The 22,500-nt window shown below is 39.3% G+C and overlaps 3 protein-coding genes across 3 annotated transcripts in view; 2 read left to right on the forward strand and 1 right to left on the reverse strand.

Annotated features, from left to right (window-relative positions):
* The window catches only part of LOC138006383 (stress-70 protein, mitochondrial-like), a 16,173-nt gene extending 13,051 nt beyond the window's left edge, over nucleotides 1-3,122 (reverse strand). The window contains exons 1-4 of the mRNA XM_068852678.1: nucleotides 2,923-3,122; nucleotides 2,773-2,831; nucleotides 904-1,087; nucleotides 542-627 (exon numbers count right to left, since the gene is read on the reverse strand). Of these exons, the coding sequence (XP_068708779.1) occupies nucleotides 542-627; nucleotides 904-1,087; nucleotides 2,773-2,831; nucleotides 2,923-3,024 (431 nt within the window). The 5' untranslated portion in view covers nucleotides 3,025-3,122. The remainder of the gene's footprint in view (nucleotides 1-541; nucleotides 628-903; nucleotides 1,088-2,772; nucleotides 2,832-2,922) is intronic.
* Nucleotides 3,123-6,877: 3,755 nt separating this feature from the next.
* LOC138006385 (beta-1 adrenergic receptor-like) lies at nucleotides 6,878-9,243 on the forward strand. The gene is made up of 2 exons (XM_068852680.1): nucleotides 6,878-7,559; nucleotides 8,810-9,243. The coding sequence occupies exons 1-2, from the start codon at nucleotides 6,878-6,880 to the stop codon at nucleotides 9,130-9,132; spliced, it is 1,005 nt and encodes a 334-aa protein (XP_068708781.1). The 3' UTR covers nucleotides 9,133-9,243.
* A 1,920-nt stretch (nucleotides 9,244-11,163) lies between these two features.
* LOC138006384 (uncharacterized) overlaps nucleotides 11,164-22,500 on the forward strand; it is a 35,247-nt gene continuing 23,910 nt past the window's right edge. The window contains exons 1-7 of the mRNA XM_068852679.1: nucleotides 11,164-11,263; nucleotides 14,196-14,371; nucleotides 14,689-14,792; nucleotides 17,390-17,473; nucleotides 19,850-19,937; nucleotides 21,335-21,432; nucleotides 21,701-21,800. Coding sequence (XP_068708780.1) covers nucleotides 14,311-14,371; nucleotides 14,689-14,792; nucleotides 17,390-17,473; nucleotides 19,850-19,937; nucleotides 21,335-21,432; nucleotides 21,701-21,800 — 535 coding nt within the window. The 5' untranslated portion in view covers nucleotides 11,164-11,263; nucleotides 14,196-14,310. The remainder of the gene's footprint in view (nucleotides 11,264-14,195; nucleotides 14,372-14,688; nucleotides 14,793-17,389; nucleotides 17,474-19,849; nucleotides 19,938-21,334; nucleotides 21,433-21,700; nucleotides 21,801-22,500) is intronic.

Consider the following 22,500-nt stretch of genomic DNA (forward strand, 5'->3'; position numbering starts at 1 on the left):
ATAAAACCCAATACTGTTGAAACGTACATTTTTAATTTGTATAACTGCGCACCGGCAGTGGCTCAGTTGGTTGAGAATTGGGCTGCCATGTGGGAGGTTGTGAGTTAAACTCCGGTCAGACCAACACTCAGGGTCTTAAAATAACCGAGGAGAAAGTGGTGCCTTTGTAATAACATCTGTAAATGGTTAAGACTTTCAAGTCTTCTCGGATTTAAGGACTATAAACCGTAGGCCCCGTTACACAACCCTTCAATGTTCACAAACCAGTGGGACATAAAAACACCCACACACTATTCGTAAAGAGTAGGGTATGGAGCTTCCGGTGTTGTGGTCAGGTCTCATTTCATCCATTTGTGCTGGGTGAGATCGCTAATGGACTGATAGCGACTGCCAGTGGCGCCTACATATGCTGATGTCCGATTTCACCCATAGATCCCTTGCTTGTAAAGTGCATTTGAATATGTCAATAGAAAATGTGCTATATAAATTCATTACCCTTACCATTACCATAAAATTATTTTTTTCCACTGAAAATACTTACACATCTTTCTTGATTTCCGGGGCATCAAACCTGCGACCAATGTACCTCTTAGTGGCATACAAGGTATTTGTAGGGTTGGTTACAGCCTGAAAAAAGCAGAGAATAAAGAAAGTGGAAATGAATTATACATTTATTTTGTTCACTAAGGATGCAAATTAAGTGTCCCTTACTGGACAACAAGGTAATGACATTGCTAATATTGATATTACAACTTCCTTAACATTCATCATTCCACAAATCAATGTGATGAATAGGAATTCATATGACAAGACAGAGGGTTATTTAATTTTTCTTTCAAAACAATCTACGAATGACTTAACAAAATAATGTCTTGTGATTCAGCCGAAACAAACAAACATTACCTGTCGCTTTGCAGGAGTGCCCACTAGTCGTTCACCTTCAGGGGTAAAAGCAACCACAGAAGGTGTGGTTCTTGATCCCTCCGCATTCTCCAACACTTTGGGTGTTTTTCCTTCCATGACTGCTACACAGGAGTTTGTTGTTCCAAGATCAATGCCACACACTGCACCTCGCACAGCATCTGAGCTAAAGACACACAAGTTAAAAACAGGTCAATAATGACGTCAGAACAGGTGCACACACTGTGTTAAGAATAAGAATAAGAATAAACAGCAAAGAGTGTACAAAAATAAAAACTTTCAAAGAAACAAGCACTGACATTGCTGTAAAAGAGTTAGCTACGGCAGGTTCAGTTTTGTCAGATCTTGCGGTTTGTAATCTTATGGAAATTACATGAATATGACAAGCTTTCAGGCAATTAGAGTTTGATAACTTTCAAAACATCACAAGTGTCTACTAATTCCAAATGTGAAGGAAAGATTTTGTGATTTATTTATCTCATACAAGCCATAATATTTTTAATTTTCTTGATTGCTTGTTGAGGACCCATTGAAGTACATAAACTGCTTCCATTTCTCTTTCATTCAGATGCTAAAATGGGTAGCCATGTTTGTATTATCATGATTAACTTTGTTTCAGAGTTTGCAAGACGTTTTCATTAAAAATAGCATAGTTCCTGTTTGCCATTTTTGTGAGTTAAAAGTGGATGGTTCCCATGATACCTTAGTGGAGACTGTAAAACAGAATTTGGGATAAAATTTGTTCTTTTCCAATCAGGATTGAGTAATTAATTTAAGTTATAAGAGAGTCCCAAAACACTAAAGAGGATGGATTTCCACCTTAATTAAACTATACAAACAGAGCTTCAGTGCAAACTCGTCAAACTTGTCAATATGGAACCCCTGGGAGTCAATGGGTTAACACACATCAAAAATCAGAATTACTTTTCTTTTTCTATAATTTTATTAACCACAAGGGTGCATGCCACCTATTAACATTGGCTCATCTAAAGCCCTGTGCAAATGGACGCAACAACTCCCAACCTTGTTAGGTGTTACATGTTTCATCCGTTTGCACTCCATGCTGACCCATGTTATGTGTTGTTTGGAGTTGTTGCACAAAGTTTGAAACTGGTCAAACTTTTGAGGCAACAACTCCCAACACTTCTTTTCTTTCGTGATGGCCAAAGTGTAGCGCAACAATCTTGGATCCATTTGCACAGCTCTTCCAACACTACTCAGTACTGGGGCCACGCACATGCATTACATATGGTCTCCATGGAGATAGCATGCATTAACATGTTGAAAACAAGACAGCAGCCAAATTTTGTAACTTTACAAAGTCTTATGGGTTGTATTCTTCCCATAATACACTGCACGTTCTTACATTGTCTGGAGTTGTTGCCCAAAATGTAGGGAATGGTTGCCCCTGTTTGTGCAGGGCTTAAGTGGTTGATGAGTTGTTATGCAACTAAAACATGTAACGATTAGGTTTTCCAATGCTGACACCGATAGTTATTAAAACAATAGAAGACTGGGGTTTCAGTTTAATTTACTTTGGTCAGAGGTCCCAGCAGTTAACGACAGTTATATGTTTTCAATTAATAGATTATCACTCTAATTATTTGAACATGTGTCCTGTACGAGCTGCTGAACACCGCTTATTGAGACACTTGGAACTTTAAATGCCCAAAAATAAAAAAGTCAAACTTTTCCAACTTGTCACCGAAAGACAGTCGAAAATGAGACGTGCACGTTTATCAACATTATTACAAGATTTCGTCGAACTAGCCACGTGCAAATTGAGTTCTACATAATGTACATGTAAATTGTCAGACCATCTTCAATACAAATGAACTCATTCTTACATACCTGTAGAAACGAGATTTAAATAACTCATTCCCTGGAACAACATCATTTGTGAGTATTCTCTGTAAAAAAAATCAGAAGGATTGAAAATCGCTGTAGCACATGTTCAGAGAACCGGCTTCATGATATCGGAAGCGAAGCTAACCAGCTCACCTGTTTGCTCACTGATCCAAAAGTCCTTATCGAAGGCGTATGCCGTACGATGCGAGCAAAATGTTTCAGAGACGATCGAGCTGCACTAACTGTGGGCCACATATCTAAACTAGGCAAGTATTTTATTTTCGAGGGATCTATACAGTTCTAGTGTACTTTTCAACTCGTCTGATATGATGCAACCTTCAAGACGCACGAGATTTTCTTACGTAACAAAGCGCATGCGCGGGGTGACTCAGGAGTTTCCTTATTAGGGAAAGCCTCACAAAAAAGGCGAGGTTATATTCCAAAGCAGGAGCCCATAAATGGGCTCCTGTCCAAAGCGAAGACCTAGGATTTTTATGCCAATATTTAATTCTTGAAATAACCTGTTCCTTAATTGTCTCGAATAAAGTACTTTTCTTGAACAAAAATAATATTTGTTTTAGTATATACTGGCCCCTAAAACAGTGGATAGAGTTAAAGGCGGGCTCTGATTGGCTACTCAAACTCCCAATTAGGCCTCTGCTATTTACGTCCGAGCTCGCGGGGGACTTGCGCCCGAAAATACTGAAACCGTACGTTGCAGAAATAAATTATTTAAAATCATATTTTGTGCTATAATATCGCAGTACCACTTCGGTCCCCTTCGCAGCCGTTAATTATTAGGGCGTCACGCGACTCTGGGGAGCGTTGCGTGACATCCAAAAAACGACTGCGAATGAGACTAAATATAATGCTGCTCGAACGCGAAAAACGTTTCGTGAAACAAGAACTCATGGATTACTCCGATACGTCTATCTATGTCAAGAAATGAAGGCAATGGCGAAAATGGCAGATTTGGAGACATTTCGCCAATAGAGGGACGTGCGGTGGGCTTGGCAGTTTCGCCCAATCCTCCATTTTCGCCCTTTTCGCCATTACTTGCATGTCTGAGCTTAGTGGATAATTTGCACTGATTTGGCACATTGTTTATGAAAAACTTGTAGTTGTCAACTAGATATAGCTGTTGTCGAAGGCTATAACTCAGCTACTCAACCCAATTACTTACTGATACCAAATTTCATCGCTTCCACTCAAGCAGTCCTGACCAGTCCTAGAAATCATATTTTAACTTATCGAGAAGGGGCGTCAAATATAGTAGCAAGCGATGAATCTACAGGAATCCTCCTCAAATCAACTGTACTCTCAGAGGTAATCGAAAGTTTTGACTACACTTTCTCAATCAATCAAGCACAATTAGGCAATGCGTCTCATCGACGTTCGACAGGAACTTAAAAACATCCTCTTAATCAATGACGACTAGAGGATAGGCGGAAAAAAATCCGGAGTGCTCCTTGGCCGGAGTCGAATCCACGAACCTTCCGATTTCTAGTTCAGACCTTCTACCACTGAGCTATAAAATAGTGGTGGGAGCTAGGCCGTTAAACTGGACCTCTGCTATCAACTATCCCGACATACAGTCATACTGTAAGGAAGGAAGTCAGGGAATTGCCAACATGGTGTATTCTCGCTTTGTTACTATGAAGGGGATGACAATTATTAACTGGCTAACCCCAATTAATGAGATATCGCGGTTATTTTTTCCCGAGTCATGATCACCAAGTCAACAACGAAATATTATCAGGAATAAGCAAAAAAAAACTGACGGAAAGCAAAACAGTTGAATTGAAAAATCTACTCTAAGCGGAAGTGATCAAGTGCAACAAAAAACTGGCATTTCATTTTAATTTGAGTTCGACCAAGATAAACGGATTCAAGTCCGTCTTACTTACTAGAACGAATTAAGAATTAGAAGCGTAGATGAGAAGTCATAAGACAGATTATCACAACCAAAGAACCAAACCTTCGAAGTAGATTGGTCTCTTAAAGTCCCCGAGCACCTGCATGAGAACCTGTCAACACTGCAGCGTAAAGTCTAGTTGAAAACGACTTTTATATTTCCAACAGGTATGAAACAGATATAATAGAGTTAGAAAATCAGTAACAGACGACAGCAAATGTCGAGAATGGTGGACTCATACAGCAGTGTAAATATCCCATTTCAAACGATCAACATGCAATCGACTTTCAGACATAGTTTGATGCCGTACTCTGCCGATTTAAAGAGATTAGAATGTAGCATAAAAGGTGCAATTCAAGGACCCATTGTTTCGAATTGTACTGCAAACGACTCAACGTTTTCGTTGAATTGCAACTTTTTACTGAAGCTACGTTCAAATTTCTTCAAAGCGGGGTAGCATCAAACTAGGCATGATTGCTGGTCAACCCTGTTGCAAATATTCATGATGTGAACCTTTTAAGAATCGAATTTCGTCATCTCCAGAATAGCATTGCTATCTACGTTTGTTATCGCTCGTTAGCTAGAGTTACGAAGCTTCAAGAGAATGAACGTTTACGGGAAGGGAAATACCTCTATAGAGACCAGGTCACTGAGAAGTAATTCTATTCTGAAAAACATACGGTAAGTCGTACCAAATTGCCATATACATTTGACAATGTTGCCTTAAACATAGTTTGCCTTAAACTACGAATCCCGGGCTACGAAAATACATTTGACCGTGTAGCCATTACATCTTCGATATTTGTAATCCTCGTTGTTATGGCCGTAATCTTTGAGCGCTGGCGGTTTTACCAAGAAACGTGGCCTTGCACCAAATCGTTTGCAACAACGACAGACCACACTGTATTTGGAGCAGAATAGTGTTTGACGATAATAGTGTTAAGGGCTCTCATGCATCGGACGTGAGCTGAAAGACAACATGCATTTAAAGTGCCTGAGCAAAGCCTACAAAAGATTGAAAATCAAGACAATTTTACTAAACAGCAACTGAACCCCGTCGATCTACGCCTGTTGGAAGCTTTTTCATACGAAAATACAAACCCACCAAGGATTTGCCCCCAAAATGCAGGGGATTCGGCAACCTATCATTCTCATAAATATTTTATACTTTTTATTTGTCCCAGTGTGCCCTGACACCTTTCACAGCATCAAATATTCCATATAACTGGATCATTTCTCTTCAGGGTTCTTTTTATTTCACACAATTTCATTTTAAACCTTTTCAGTGGTATGCAATTGCAAGTGACTCGGTATAGAACACTGATTTTCAAGTTCCACCCGACGATGCCGTTGCAATTGATCATCAGCTTGAAACATTTAACAGAAAAAGAGAGCTTAGTTTGACACATAATGTATTTCATTCTAATAGAAACCGAACGTATAAGCGTTTGTTCTTGCCGACGAAGGTCTTGAATGCGCTTTGTGCTTACGAGGCGAAAAAAATCGAAAGTAGTTTTAATTCTTTTTCGGCGGCCACGGCCTTAGTGCGCTTTTGAAGAAACCTTTACCCAGGGACTTGAATTCCGCCTAATGTCGCAGATCACAATTTACGTCAACTTCATGAGCGTTGCGAGTGGGCGCTGTATAATTCTTTTCAAGCAGCTTGAATGCTTGGCAGTTGAATGACGCAGTAAATGGAAAATCAGTAGAAATCGCGAGGATGCATGATCAGTCTCGCACTGGGCTTTCTTGAACCGACTGGTTATCTAAGCCGCAGTTGTTGATGCAGAAGTTTAGGAGAATGCAATATTTTAAGTGTGTTTCCGTAAGATTGAAAATCAATCTTTCATTCTGCAATTGTAATTTGCGCTTCACATTACTTTCTTTTTATTTCATAAAAAAATAATATATCCTTTTGAATGAATAACTCGAAAATTAGCGGTCGATCTTTCCAACACCTTTGCAACTTAATGTATGCGTAGTCATAAAAGTAAACCAATCAACCTTCGAGGATCATTCTTTTTAATTGAGCTAAGACAAAGCCTTCGGAAACGAATCCTCATCACCCTCAGTGTTATGTTAACAGCGCCAATTGAAGAGTCGGAAGACGGAAAACAAGAGCTGGGTATTAGTACCGTGCCATCCGCCATCCACTTTTAGAAATTCCCGACTCAGTGGAAACGTCGAGGGATCATGGTGCCATTAATAACTTTTCTATACGTTTTTTTGAGTTCTTTGATTACTTTGGGCAACGTTTCTGTGATGCTAGCGGTAATATCGACCCCAACTCTGCGAAAAGCGACCAATTTTTCGCTGGTATCCTTAGCAGCAGCGGATTTATTTGTTGGTATAGTTGTGTTACCTCTTAGAATTCTGGAAGCTTGGACAGCATTCTACTGGTCGCGAACAACTTCTTGGTGTAAATTCTCCCTAGGTCTGACTTTGCTGAGTTTGTCTGCTTCGGTTTTAAATCTTTTTATCGTCACAGCAGAGCGTTATTTTGCGATCATCCTGCCATTAGTGTATCACAGAAAAATGACTGCAAGACGAATTTTTGGGGCTCTTATTTTTGTTTGGATTGTTGCTATTTTGCTTTCGTTTTCCCCGTTCTTGGGGTTGAAAAGCTCCATAGTTCAAGAACGAAATCACCAACATAAAATTTGCCGGTTTGCGGATACCATGAGTTCCGAATATCTCACAACTTTTGCATGTATTACTGTGTTAATGCCAACTTTATTTATAAGCTTCGCCTACGTGAGGATGTATCGTGCTGCAAGCAAGCTAAAACGTCGGCTAAAATCGCTACAGGTACAGCCGAGCAGAGGACAGGAGATCACGTCCGCTTTGAAAGAATCCAAGTCCGCTAAAACTATTGGTGAGTCTGCACTTAAGCTATTTATAAATTACATACACTGTAATTACAAACGAAACTTACTGTGTGATACTGAATCACGTTTTAACATGGTTGATGGAAGTGGCCCGTCCATGTTAAAGATTCGTAATTATTTGAACAATGAACTGCATGTGGGGCTTACTATTGTGAAGGCAACACTTCTATTTCTCCAAATTTTGCTACTCTTTTGAGAAAAACTATCTCCTTCAAATATTACCTAAAAATCACCAAAAAATTTACAAAACACCCCAAAACATTGATTTGTATTTCTTGAAACGCGAACGAGATATTGCCATTAAACCGATTTCAAGCGGCGTGAAAAGGGCTTTCAGGTGTACCCCTGCCTTAATGTATCGTTTTGTGATTATAACTTTTTCTAAAAGTCTAATTTCTGGAGCAGCTCATACAGTTATTCTCTAGTCAACAGCTTACAGGTGTAGACAACAATATGTAACTAAAAGATACAAGTACTATGCACTGACGAAAATTTCGGCTTTGGCCGAGGAGGTTCATGTGAGATTTTGTTGTCCCCCACAAAACAAAATTGCGATCACGCTCCTTTGTTTAGAAAAATCAAACCCCTTTTATAACAACGTTTCTTTTAAGAACGTCGTGGCTGAAAATATCAAAGAAAACATACAGACTGAGACTCAAGAGCATTTCTATTCAGTTGCTCATTATATTATTTGTCACTGAGAAATTAATTCAAGTCATATATTTGAAATGATGATGTAAAATAATGTTTAAGAGAATGATTAAGGAAGCAATTTAAACAGCATGTTGAAATGCATCAGACCTAAAAAAAGACACATCCGCTGTGATCAGGCTCGAGTGTATTGCTGACACACCCACCTTCAGCTAAACTTGAAAAAAAACGTCTCAATTAATAAGAATGTTTTCAGGAAACACGAAATTTCGGGATAATTGAAGCTCAATTCAAAAAAGATGATTGTAATCTCAATCTTTCTTCCTTCATTCTATTATTATTTTTTCTTTGAATGAATGAATGAACTCTATTTAAGTTTCGAAGTATTTAGCTAAATATAAGCTAATTGTGGACACTAAAAGGACATTCCAAATACAAAATAAAAAAAGCTAACTCTCTAAAATATTTACAAATTTATAATTACTGAGTTTCGACTAATCTAAAATATTGACAAGTCTATAATTTTCCTTTCTTCCTTTATGAAGATGTAAACGATATATTACACCAAAACTTCCTTTTCCCGCAGGAATAGTTGTTGGTGTATTTTATCTGTGTTGGATTCCATTCATGATCGCAGTGGTTCTGAGCGCTTTCTTTAAGGATCTTGTCACTCCAGTTGTGGTGCTGGTGATTTCCACGCTTGTTTTCAGCAACTCCGCCATGAACCCAGTTCTGTATGGCTATCTGAATCGCGATTTCCGCTCAGCTTATAAGAGACTGTTATCCAAAGCGCCTTGTCCATATAGAATAGCTTTTACCCATCAAGAAAGAAGTTATGATTTATCAGATTTGTCTACCCAGAGGAAATCGTTCTCCTTCTCTGTTCGTTCAAGGAACATGGATGGTTGAGACCAGTGCACTCTTTTTCCCTAAAAGGACAGTTCCCGCAAAACTTGATTAGTCACTGATCAGCTGCCGGATCGGATTGTATCGCTGTTTATACTTTTGCCCAAAGACAGCAACCATTACAACTACCGATCTCAATGAGCTTTCTTAAAATTGGGGAGGTACTTAAATAGTTAAGTCAGAGGTAATACGTTTCAACATACATGCCATACATGTGGTAAGCTGGGTTGGGAACAGCAAAACTGTTCTCCCACGGCAAGCGTGTGGGAAGGTGGATCACTTTAAATTATTTGATTGCACTCACGTGATAAGACAGCCATGTTGGTGCCAAAACAATAGAGAAATATAGCTCAAGTTTTGCATAATAATAAAGTCAAAAGACTTTCTCGTTGTTGATCTTTTCAGCAACATGGCAGCCGTGACGTCAGGTGCAATCAAAGAATTAGCACCGCGTCTATGTTAGTCTCGGGCCGAGGTAACGTAACGCTCATCGTTAATAGCTGCGGGGAGACGAGAAGCGCTGGATGATTTTGGCCCACGAATTGCGCTTCGCTTGCGGCAACAGTTTCTTTGTCGATACCTTAAGGGTGCCGGGATGCCGCACTGAGTGGTGAGAGTACTGGCCTCCCACCAATGTGGCCCGGCTTCGAGTCCCAGACTCGGCGTCATATGTGGGTTGAATTTGTTGGTTCTCTACTCTGCACCGAGAGGTTTTTCTCCGGGTACTCCGGTTTCCCCTCTCCTCATAAACCAACATTTGACTTGATTTGCGTTAATTGTTGATTTCAGTTTACAGTGACGTCCCCAATTAGCGCTCCAGCGCTAGAACAACTTAAATAAAGTTCCTTTCCTTTTTCTAAAGAAGTGATAGATGTCTCGGCCTTTCCTTTTATAGCGCCAAATATCATTACCAAATAGCTGTTTTACTGGTGCGACGGGACACAAACCCACTAGGAATATGTCCTCTCCTTACGATGATTTCTTGTAACTGTCTAAATTTTAGGGAAATGATATTTCTCGATTAGTTTCATATGGAGTTTAATTTCATAACTATGTTCTGCGAAATCAGGTCTACAGTGGCCTTGAATCCCGAGATGAGTGTGGTGCGGGACTCGGACTCGAACCCATGACCCTGTGATTGGCTTGATTGAGCAAGGGCCGAGCAATCGCAGGGCCATGGGTATGAGTCCCCTTCAGGCTTCAGTTGCAGCTGCTCAAGGGGCTTGGAATTCAGCCAAATTTAGCAACCGGGAACTCGCAACCAAATAAGGCGAAACATAAATACTACTACTTCAAAATTTCAATAAAGCAGCAACTACAAAAGGAGACGGGGATGGGTAAAATTGAACAAGATTAAAATGGGTTGCAATTGGGGTTTTTGAAAACTGTTCAGCCTCACGGTTTTTCAAAGTACAGTTTATATCCATTGTTTGTAACTTGAATTATGTATGCTCGACATTCATTTTGCTCGTCAAGAAGCTTTAAGTTGTGTTGTTCAAAGGTAATTTCTGCGTTAACGTGAAGTTCCATCACGGACTAGGGGTAACTAATTATAAATAAAACTTGATAAAATGGACTCCACTACCGTGACAAAGCATCTTTAATTACGATGATCACTTTCACTTAGGGTTTACATCGCATTTATCATGTTTTAAAGTCTTACTCTAATGCCAAGCAGTTACCGTCCTGCGAAGCAAGCATTCCTGTAGGATCGACGAATTCCAAAGAGATTATAAAGCGTCGGGAGAGGGATGATTTTCTCGCTCAATTTTTCGCTAAGCCAGACTGTGGAAAGGTCTCCTTGCTGTGCTCCATGCCCACGAACTGCAACGCTTCAGTGCTACGCATGCTTAACAGCCAATAATCCGAACACACCGTTCTCAGAGTGGCGTCACTAAGACAATAAAACACTTGTTGAACGCTTGTCGGTCATGGACACCTGCAGATACAGGTGACTGCAATAGAAACAAACAAAACTATTAGAGGGTGTAATAAGACACGCTGTCAAGGGTGAGAAAATCTGAGCACATATTTCATTATCTGGGAAGCTCGAATTGACGGATCAACACGCAATTCTAATCTTCTCCGCGGTTCGTCGAAAAACTGCTAGCTATGAAAACGTAAACCGGTGAAGGTAAGGCCGTTCATATTATTGTTAACTCATGCATGTTGGTTGGAATCGTTTGATTCATTGCACGTCTGGGTGATCAAATCGGAGTTAAATAGCAATCTGTTTCATGGGCATCGCATGGTTGGATAAAGAGAAATCAAACTGGATCATCTATAATCAAAGGCGTGACATTTATTTCTTAGGGTTTGTTGAGGTCGTTCATGTTTACCTACTTTATAATTAGATTGGGTACAACGTCTAACAGGTATTCAGACGGAGCCCTTAAACTTTTAGATCGTTTGTCTTTCAAACCCGTCCGTGACAAAGTTCATTTTACAATACAATTAATTACTTATGCTCTAGAAGAAGTGTCTTTTTCTGCGATATTTACTTTTTTTTATTTTTTTTTATTGGCGACTCATTAAAGCTGAATCTGATTTTGCAAAAGAAGAAAAAAACATGGAGTTATTTTAATCGCCACTGAAACACCACTCCTAATAAAACGTTTCCACGGCTCCAAACTACTCAAATTGTTATCTTGGAGGAAGCGCATTATTTCTCTTCTTACTCAAAATATCTTAAGTGCCAGAGACCTCAAGTCCCAAAGGAAATTCTCCTGGTAGATTCCAAATGAAATCTCCCTCTCTGTGTAAATTCTCATAACTTCTTTAGAAGAAGCCACCTTTCAAGTCTATAATCTTGACGTCATGGGAAATTTGTATCGCATAGACTTTTTAAACTTTGATAACTGTTTCAGTCACACAAAAATGAAACATATTTTACGTGTGGCTGGCTTTCATAAAATCAGTTACATTTGTTCAACAGCCGAATAAACAGCAATTTTACCCCGCCCTTGATTTGCATGGCAACAACAATGAACTGGTACATTTTTAGCCTCACTTAGGAATATGGACGTCTTTTGAATGAAATGTATAGTTGAGAAAAGATTCGATTTTTACTTCATTAATTACGTTTGAGGGTTTTATTTCAAGTCACAGCGAAATTGATTTTCCTCTCGTGTTTTTGTTTTTAATGCGTAATGCATATATAAAAAACAAACAAAACGAGATAAATAACGTTCCAAAAATGTAGAAATACTTATCTGCAACGGTGAAAACAAAACAGTGGTCTAATAAAAAGCGTACATTAAAATGTTCGTCAAATTGCCGCTCTCTTTTATGTGAAAAATAATAGTAAATAAAAAGGCGGCGACCTTGTCCGCCTAAGGTGCTAAAGTTTATGGAAGATTTCTGTGGGAAAGTTTCTTTACTACTTTGTCGAGGTGCATGTGATGGCTGCCTGGCTCCTCTAGCCCCTATGGTTATTCCGGGCAGCAAGTATTCTGTATAATGTTATTTTCTTCTATTTCCAATGCAATGGTTGTTTTAGTGCGAGTACAAGTAGAGGTCATTGGTGTTGTTGTTTTTGTTGATGATGGAGAATCCTCTGGGTTAATTAGAGTTTCTCGCCTAAATTCAATTTTATTGCTTTAAAGTTTTTGCGTCTTGCTTTTACCAAATATCTAACTTTTCGTTCCCGCCAATACCCCGCTGCGCTTGTGGCTTCGGTACAATTCTCCCAACCAATAACAATGCTTTAAAGTTCAGTAACCCGTAATTTATATTGAGGTTTGTTCACGTAATGAATAATTCACTTATTTCTAGTCAGAGCGACCAACGTATAATTTGAATTGCTTCAATTATAAAATAATATGGATTAAATTCACAGAAATGATGTGTCCTTCTAAAGAATATTGTTGGAAAAAGTCAATAAACTTTTACAGTAATACTTTATAAACACGCAAAAGCTATATTTATTATTGACGTTACCTTTATTGTTGTCCCATCATTGGTTCCATAAAAGCCGGTTTAAAGTTACGCCATCTCACTGAGACTACAATTAGCGTATTTAACAGAAATTAAAACAGCTGACAATTGTGTGGACGCGCAACGCCTTGCATTGTGCGGATTTCAACGGTTTTTTACTCGGAGGATTGTTCGAAAACCGCTATCAGTAGTGTAGTAGCTTTGAAAAACGACAACTGTAAGGTAGTTTGTAGATTCAATTTGTTTTATCTATGTAATAATTATGTCTGGGAAGAGTTTTAACATTTCATTATTAACTCTGTAAGTAGCGCACTTCTTGGTCGACCGATGTCAGCCTGGCGTCCGAGTTTCCCTTAGCCTGGTAAAATTGAGTTCACATTTAAACAACTTTCAATATAGGTTCAAATATTGTTAAAGTGGTTTCAGGATTTATTTGGAAGTTTAACCGAGTTTTGCAACTTGTAGGGGATGTGAAGGCTTTTATTTGGAGTGTTAAGTTACAGTTATAGTATGCGTCGATGACAGCTTTAAACTAATTTTAAGAGTAAAATAATTTAGTTTGTTATACCAGGAGGTGCTCAACTATATTTTAAATATTTGTAATGTCGTTATCAATATTATTAGCTTCATAGTACATCAAACCTACAAAATGAGTTCACTAAACGGAAAACAGTTCAACCGTGAAAGCAGTAGATAATGGATAGGAATTGTCCGGCTGTCGCATTCTGCACGCGGTGGCACAAGCCCGCTTACAGTTTGTATGAGAGGTTAAGCTAGGAGGAGGTCGAGTAAGAAATTTAATTAATAGCATATGCTACTGAAATTCTGAGCCACAAAATCGCGAGTTTTTTCAAATTAAAGCAGACGGTATTGTCAAATCATGCAGGCTTCATAACTTTCACTTCGTTAGTTCAACTTATTGATATCAGCTTGCATGAAAGCTTCTTTCAGTTTAAATATACTGACAATGTGTTTCAAGGAAGTACAGTTACCTGAGTTATTAATATTGACTTAAGTATGCTTACCGTTTCTGCTGAATACTTTATTAATGAGGTGCAATTGCAGTTAAAATATTCCTGTTATAATTCGGTAGTTTAGGAATGAAATCAATGTTCTCTTTTTGCCCACAGACCTCAGCCTTTTTCGGTTTGTACTTGGTTCTGGTGAAATTTTGAGGATGAAAACGAAAATATAAATGAAACTTTCAGCCAAGCCAAGTTTATTGGCAAGTTTAAAGTGATCGAAATGAAATCACATCAAGGGGACAGGCAAACGGGAAAAGCATCCAGTGTTAAACTCGCTAAAGGTAGGTGTACTCAAGTTAACTGACGGATTGTTTGCGATGCTCTTCGTGAGAACAATGAACTTTACAAATCATCTGCAATGTTCAGTTTGAGAAAAAAAGATTAACAGCGGACAACACATTATGATTCATTTCTTTGCACTTCTGAACACTAGCCTGCATTTTTGTCTACCCATTCCCGCTCGATCGTTGAAGTCACGGGCGGGGTAGTTGAAAAAGATTTGGGAACACGACTAGCCAACAGTACCACACAGCTAACTACTTTCCCACTGCCAGGCAGACATGAATTCTGTATTTTAATTTTCATTTTGACGTTGCAGATTCTGGGAGAGTGAAAGTCTTTGTAAGAGTTCGCCCACCTCGTCCTCAAGAAAGCAGCCGCAAAGAGCTGATCTCAGTCGATGTACAAGACGTCTCCACTCAGGTGAGTTTAAAAGGCTACCAGTGAACTTTCATAGAGATGAAGGTTAGGAGAAAATCTCAAAACCATCCCTGAGAACGCCTCAAACATACATACGCCGGACACAAGATTCAGTAAAGCAAGTTTGTTTTATTTTTTCCTCTATTTAAACTAAGACTAGCTGTTTTTTTTTGCTGCATTTTATGTTTCCCACATCTTCACATTGAGTGAGCATTCGAATTGAGTGCGGGTCAAGTGCAACATGAGGTAAAGCCGGAAGTGTGCTGCCTACACATCCCGTTAACGCCTAGATTTCGTCAGGCTTTCTGATTATTTGCAATATAACTACAATGATTTTGTATCCCAGCTCATTCCGCGCTTCTTGCTTGATTTCTGTTAATTGTTAATTTCATTTTACAGTGTCCCCAATTAGCGCTAACCAGGCACGCACCGTAGACCAGCGCTAGCTAGACTAGACTCTTTAAGGACGGTGCCTACTCTTGTTATTGCGCATAGGATTTTCTGCGCATCTCGATATACTCGGATTTCCTATGGGTGGTGCTTATTAATACAGGGATATTTTTGCACGGTTCAAAACTACGCGGAGAAAGCAGAATTTAGCAAGTGCTCTTGGTATCCCGGCAAAAGAAAATTGGGGGTAACCATGCATTTTTCAGAGATAATTAAGCTTCAATTTGGAAAAGAACGCCATACATTTTTAAGCTTTTTACAAATATTGTTGATTAATTATCTTCGAAACATTCGTGGTTATCCCCAATCTTTTTTTTGGACTTGTTAAGATCTGCTTTTCCCGCATATTCAGTAAACCGCGCAAAAATACCTTTGAATTAGTAGGCGCCGTCAATTGCACCGTCCAGCAGAAATGTTGTCCACACATGACACTTTATATATGCAAACTAAGGTCTGACGTCTTGCTAGAATTTTGTTGTCACCCAATGCATCAAAGCAATCACTGCGCGAACGGGGACGGGAAAGAGACACTTCCAGTTGTTTTCATCACAAGAAAAGAGTCATTTAGTGCGAGCCATCGATTACATAACCCAAAACTTAGCGACGATGAAAACAGGACAATCTTTGGAAAGTGTAACAATGAAAATGGACATGGCCATAATTACTCAGTCAAGGTCACTGTTTGTGGGCCTGTTGATCCAAAGACTGGAATGGTTATTAATTTAACAGATCTAAAGAAGCACATGAACAGCGTGTTAGAGCCTCTAGATCACAGAAATCTGGATATTGATGTTCCATACTTTAGGAATGTTTGCTCAACGGCCGAGAATATTTCTGTGTATATTTGGGATCGATTAGCGGAACTCCTTCCCGAAGGCGCAGGTTCGCTTTACGAAGTTAAAGTTAAAGAAACTGACAAGAACTCGGCTTCTTACAAAGGCGAGCGATGCAATAAACATTAACTTATGAACAGAAATGGAGCGAATGCAGAATACACCCGGCCACAATTGTTTTCTTTAAGTGGTAACGTGTCAAGAACGACGCATTTCTAGCTCTATTCATATGCAAATTAGTGGCCTTGTATTCTGCAGTTTAGCCAACAGAAGTAATATGACAGTGCATAAGCTAAATGAATTTTAATATGTGAAACGACCTTTGGAAAATGGAATTATTTAACCCATTTTAGTGGGAAGACATTAATTCAAGTATGGAATTAAAGTCCTTGTATTTGTAGAGGCAAGAAAAATGTGTTTTTGGGAGATTTGTTAATTTTCTTTTTGGGAGTTGCGGCCCATTGGTTAAGGCACTGGATTTTGCTTGAGGTCTTGACGGGATCAAATCTGGCCAATGGCTCGATTGATCTGGACTACTCATTGGTGGTCTCTAATTCAACTCTGTTCTGTGATGCATATTCACATTTGTTAGTGATGTATTTCAGTTGAACTGCTGCTTTTAACTTAAGAGTATTCAAGTGGAGTGCTGGCTATTAAAACAACAAGTTATGTTTCAAGATTATAGAGTCTCCTGTAAAGAATCACCCAAGTGGAGGTTATTATCACTGGAATTAAAGTCTAAAAGTCTATTTACGAGCCTAGTGGCCCATTAGAGCAGGATCTTATCCCAGTTTCTGTAGCATGAAGCGAGTATTTCTACTCCCTCCTGGATGGGTTATCCCAAGCATTAAATTCACCGGTTCCCATTTATACACCTGGGTGGAGAGAGGCACCGTGAGAGTAAAGTGTCTTGACCAAGAACACAGCACAATGTACCCAGCCAGGGCCCGGAACCCGGACCACTTGATCCGGAGTCAAGCACATTAAGTACACTGACCATGAGGCCACCGCATCTCCCACATCACTAAAACTAGCAGAAGTCTTAAAATGAGGAGAATTTCATTAGCCAATATTAAAAAATACCATAATACTCTTTGTTTCTCCCTCCAAAATTTTGCATAAGCATTGTTTCCAGTTTCTCTTGGTATCATTATAAGTCTCAAGAGAAAATAAAAACAATGCTTGTGCAAAATTTTGGAGGTACAAACAAAGAGTATTGTGGTGTTTTTGATATTGGCTAATTGATATAGTGTATTGTGGTTGTTTGTTTTTGTCACTTTCAGGTAAAACTTGATCAATCTGGCTTTTGTTTTTCAGATTCATGTTTCAGATCCAAGACACAGCTGGGAAAAGACATTCAATTTTGACCATGTTTTCCCCAAAGAGTCCACAAACCAAGAGGTGAGGTGGGAATGGTGGCATTCATTAACCAAGGATTTTTTAAATTGACTTTATAAAAGAGGATAGCACGTAACACTTTTAAAACTGGCCACCTTGTGGCCCTCAAATCAACTCATATCAAATGATAGGTTGCTTTTTGAGGAGAGGGGAAAACCGGAGTACCTGGAGAAAAACTTCTCTGAGCAGAGTAGTGAACTAACAAACTCAACCCAGATGTGATGCCAAGTCTGGGAGTTGAACCCAGGCCGCGTTGGTGGGAGGTGAGGGTTTTCACCACTGCACCATCCCTACTCACTAAGAGGCAGGCTGTGGGAAAATGAACCAGTTGTGATCATTTTATTCTATCTTTCTATCTATATTTTCTAAAGAAAATAGAAAAGCAAGGAAAAAAATACAAAATACCACTAGCAATGCGTGGCTTCAGAACTCTGGCGGCATCCTGTGACAACCCTTCAAGGGTTGCACAGTAGGTTAGTGCGTGGCCTTGGTGCATAAGGTCCTGAGTTCGATCCCTGAATCTGACATCCTTGTTTTGACTTCTTTCCTTTCAGTGTAGCCTAAGTAGCTTTAAATACCCTTAAAACGGAGCACTGGTGGAAAGAGGGGGGTAAAATGAGCACACCATTGGCTTCCTGGGAGAGTACTCTCTAGTGAGTAAAGGAACTTCCAACGTTAAATAACGTTTACCTTTACCTTTACCTTCATGAAAGCCCTGTCTCAGATTACTGTCATATTTTTTTTTTAATAATTTGTTTTAATTTTTAAGAATATATGTATATATTACAATAACGACGATGACAAATGATAATAACTGTACAATAACAACGATAACAAAAAAGATGCCTGCTGATTACTGTCATCATCATAATAGATTAAAGGGGCTATGTCACATTATTTTAGGTGTTTAGGGGAAATTTCTAGTTTATAAATCTCTAGTTTATAAAACTCAAAAATGGTAATGTGGAATTCCTTTACTGCTGCAATTATCATTGCATTGCAAAGATCATTCTAAGCAAAAGCAGCCTTTACCCTGGCGATTTTTCATAAACTTGAAAAATATCGCCTGGGCCAACTTTTTTCAAGATTACCCAAATGCAATCCCTTTCAATCTTGTCCATTTGTGTCCATCCATGCATTTCTTTCCTTTAGTTGTATTTCTTTTATGTTGTTCAACGGTTTTAGTGTGATTTTCATAATTCTGCAGAATCTTACCTTCAAGTGCCACATGCCAAACTGTGTTTTGGCTTCCATTAATCAAATTTCTGAACATAGCCAAGAAGATCAACCCTCACCTCCAGAAAGTGAATTTTAGTTTTTGTTTAGTTCACAGTTTAAAGACCATTATGATTTAATTGTTTCTAGAAATTATGCAGTAAAAAGATTCGTACAGATTTCATTGCTTTCCATTGGCATTGAGTTCAAATGTACAAAATCAATGTACTGTGGGAACCAAAGATGCTGATTGGTGGGTGTCACACATCCATTGATTTCGTCATCTGGGGTTGGCATTGAAAGTTTGATTGATAGAAGCCAAAACGCAGTTTGGCCGTTAGCGCTTGAAGATCAATTCCGCAGAATCATGAAAATTGCAATAAGTGGTTATTGCAATGTTTCATTCTACTTTGTGGGCATTTTGGGTGTCATGAAATTACATAATTTTGCATGAAATAACCCCTTTAACTGTGAAAGGTGACTGAATACACCCTAGGGAATGAACGCAAAGGACACACAGTGATGATGGTTGTGATGTTAGTGTCTCAAACTTATCTAGCTAAGCAAAAGTGCTTTGAAAATGGGGAGACTGTAATTTAAATCAATTAAAAAGAAACTAGCATACAGCTGGTTCCAGCTGGCTCTAAGCTGTGCTCCAAGGTCACACATGGACCATATAGCAGCTGCCAGAGGCACCATAGTATGCTTTCGGTTCAACCTTGTTGAGCTGCGTCGTTGCTGTGCTTTGCAACGATGACTAGTGAGACATACTAGTATATTATATTTTTAAAGCAGGTCAAATCAAACGCTGGTCTTGTGTAAGGAGGGGTTTCAATAAATTTCTTCATAAGTGGCTGGTGGAGGTGAAGTAGGCGGCTGGGATCACATCGCAAACCCAAACACAAGAGCCTGTTTGCAGGTCGAACAGACTGTGGTAAGACGTCCCATAGGCTGTGGTACATGTAAATCGCTGGAAACTGGCTATTATTGAAACCCCTGTGTAAGAGTGGTAAACCAGGTTACCCAGAGGCAAGGCTCTCAGAACAGAGTAGAGAACAAACAAAAGGCTTGTAACTCTTACTACTGCTGGTCATGCAGCCCTAAAAATAAACTTTTGCTTTAGCTTACGGGGCTGGTTTTTTTTCACTGTTGATCTGTTTTTAGGTGTGTCGCACCATAAGTCGTCCTCTTGTGAATGCTGCTCTAAATGGCTTCAATGGGACACTAATGGCCTATGGACAAACAGGCTCAGGTATGACATCTGGTTGTTTAAGTTTTATTTAGAAGTAGTCTTTGCTTATATTAGAGTGAAAATATGGGGAAGCATCCCTGACCCTCTCATATAAACTTTAGTGATCCTACCCTTTTCTCTGCATCAAGCACCAGCCTTCAGTATCTTATTAATAATGGCCAATCCCATTGGGTGCCTATGGGTGGTCAAACTCAATGGTTTCTTTGATCAATAATGGATCATTATTGTGCTAATTCAGTTATAAAGAGAATGAAGAAATTGAGTTCTTTACATTCTGTTTTTGACACGTTAAAATTTACCGGATTAGGAGATAAGTCTTGAATATTGTGTTACAGAAATTCCTAACAAGATGGTCTTTCACAATTTAGCCTAAGCAAGGATCTGGGGCTTCTTCATACAGATTACTATTAAGAATACAGCAATGAAAGCAGTTTGGAATAGTTAACAACTATTCACCGGAGTGGAGGTTGCTAGCGGTGGATATATATATCCAGCGCTAGCCACCGACACTGAGGTGATTAGTTGTTTTAGTATATACTAAAACAGTGAGATACACTGTAATATACAGCACAAAAAATTAATTTGGATGTTTTCTTCACTTGTCACGGATGCAAATCTGGACGCCATTTTTTCCCGAGTTGCTCAGAGGTAAATAGCGCAGGATATTCGGAGTTTGACGAGCCAATCAGCGCCCGCATTCAACGCTATTCCACTGTTCTAGTATATACTAATTAACAATTATTCCATGAGCGCGCGTTGGATATGAGATGATAGATAGCCAACGAGGCGCGTAGCGCCGAGTTGGCTATAATCATCTCATATCCAACAAGCGCGAGTGGAATAATTGTTTTATTAAAAACGCCCCCAAAATATAGAAAACTAGACTACAATAAAAGTAAAAAGGTGCAAAAAATTACGCATATGCTTGCCGTGTTTGTAGATCATGGTATAATGGCTCATAACCCATGATGGCTTAGCCAATCAAAACTTTCGAATTGCATCATCCAGTGATCCAGTTTTTAATAATGATTGTTAGCATCACTTAAAGGTGGGAGTGGGGGGGGGGGGGGTCACCCAACAGCCACTCCCAGAGGCAAAACTTGACATGTGTTAATAATGCCCCCATAGTTCATATAGATGGCCTGGTTATGAAACTCTGGAACCTTAAAAAATGAGAACAGTGACATCGCTCTTCATGTTAGCTTGACTGTGACCAAGCGCAATCTTTTGTCCTTGGTTGTTTTGATTGGTTGTCACTTAGAAAAAGGGTGTGGTTTGTCATGGTCAGGGCCGAAACAGTGAACAAAAACATAAACCAAAGAAAGTTATCTCCTTTTATTAAGTATGATGCCACAGATGCTTCTTTCTCTCTGTTGCCACGCTGTCCATTGTTGTAGGTAAAACGCACACCCTTATGGCCCCTGATGGTATTACAGCTGGTGTGATCGAAAGGTGCTTCAAGAAAATTACACAAGACGACTTGCATGACTACAAGGTAAGCTCGTACTCTGAAAAAAGACAATGTAATTGTTCGAACACTGGTGAGACACTTTTAGGCTTGAGAAGCATCTTTAGCCTAATGAAAAACTTCCAAATTCATTTCATTTGCAGTCTTTCGTGTAATTATGAATTTCTCTAGGATTTATCGGGGTGGTAATTTACGCAGCTTTGTGTCTGCTGCAGTGACACGCCATGAATATTGGTGACAAATCTCCCTCGTCTGTCCGTTTAAATTAACGAACCGGTATTTTCTGAATTTACAGGTGACTATGTCATACTTGCAAATTTACCAGGAGAAAATCTACGATTTACTTAATTCTACCAACAAGGTGGAACTGAGCCTCAGGGAGCATCCTGTCAAAGGTATTAAATGAAGACGATAATTATTTTAATGACTGTCTTGTGGTAATGCACTAGTCATTTGTTTCCCCCACCCCCCGACCCCCGGGGATAGTGGGGACATATGGGGAAATTACTAGGCCAATTACGCAAGATTACGCCACAATTACGCTTCTAGGGGGTAGGGAAATTACAAGATTTTCGTTCCTCTGCCCTACCCCTCTGGGGACATACAGGGGGAAATATCGGGGAATTCTTACCTAGGAGGACTGAGACTGAAAAGAAACGAAGAGCAATGGTAATGAGTATTTTCACACGTGCAAAATCAATATGGCGGCGGGAGAAGTCTAAACTTTTTCTTTATTGGTCGCTTATTCCTGTCTTGTTTCTATCCGATTTTTTTTTTTTTTTTTTTTGTTTCGTTCCTTATATAGTTCATGTGGCACACACAAATGGCAAGAACTGTATATTGTGGTAATCTCCCTAACATTTCCTTGATGACTCAGAATCTTTTAGGAACAGAGGGGTGGGGGAATTACGTGTGTTTGTCTGCTCTAGTCCCCAGTGGAAATACACCTACTTTACAACCATTCAAATGTAATTTCCCTACCCATCCCCGGGGGTCAGGGGGTGGGGGAAACAAATGACTAATGTATAATCTTTTCGTTGTTTGTCGCATCTGTAAATATCCAGGGTGCCAGAGGAATTTTTTCAAAGGCCCGTA

This window comes from Montipora foliosa, chromosome 6, assembly GCF_036669935.1.
Source record: "Montipora foliosa isolate CH-2021 chromosome 6, ASM3666993v2, whole genome shotgun sequence".
Taxonomy (NCBI): domain Eukaryota; kingdom Metazoa; phylum Cnidaria; class Anthozoa; order Scleractinia; family Acroporidae; genus Montipora; species Montipora foliosa.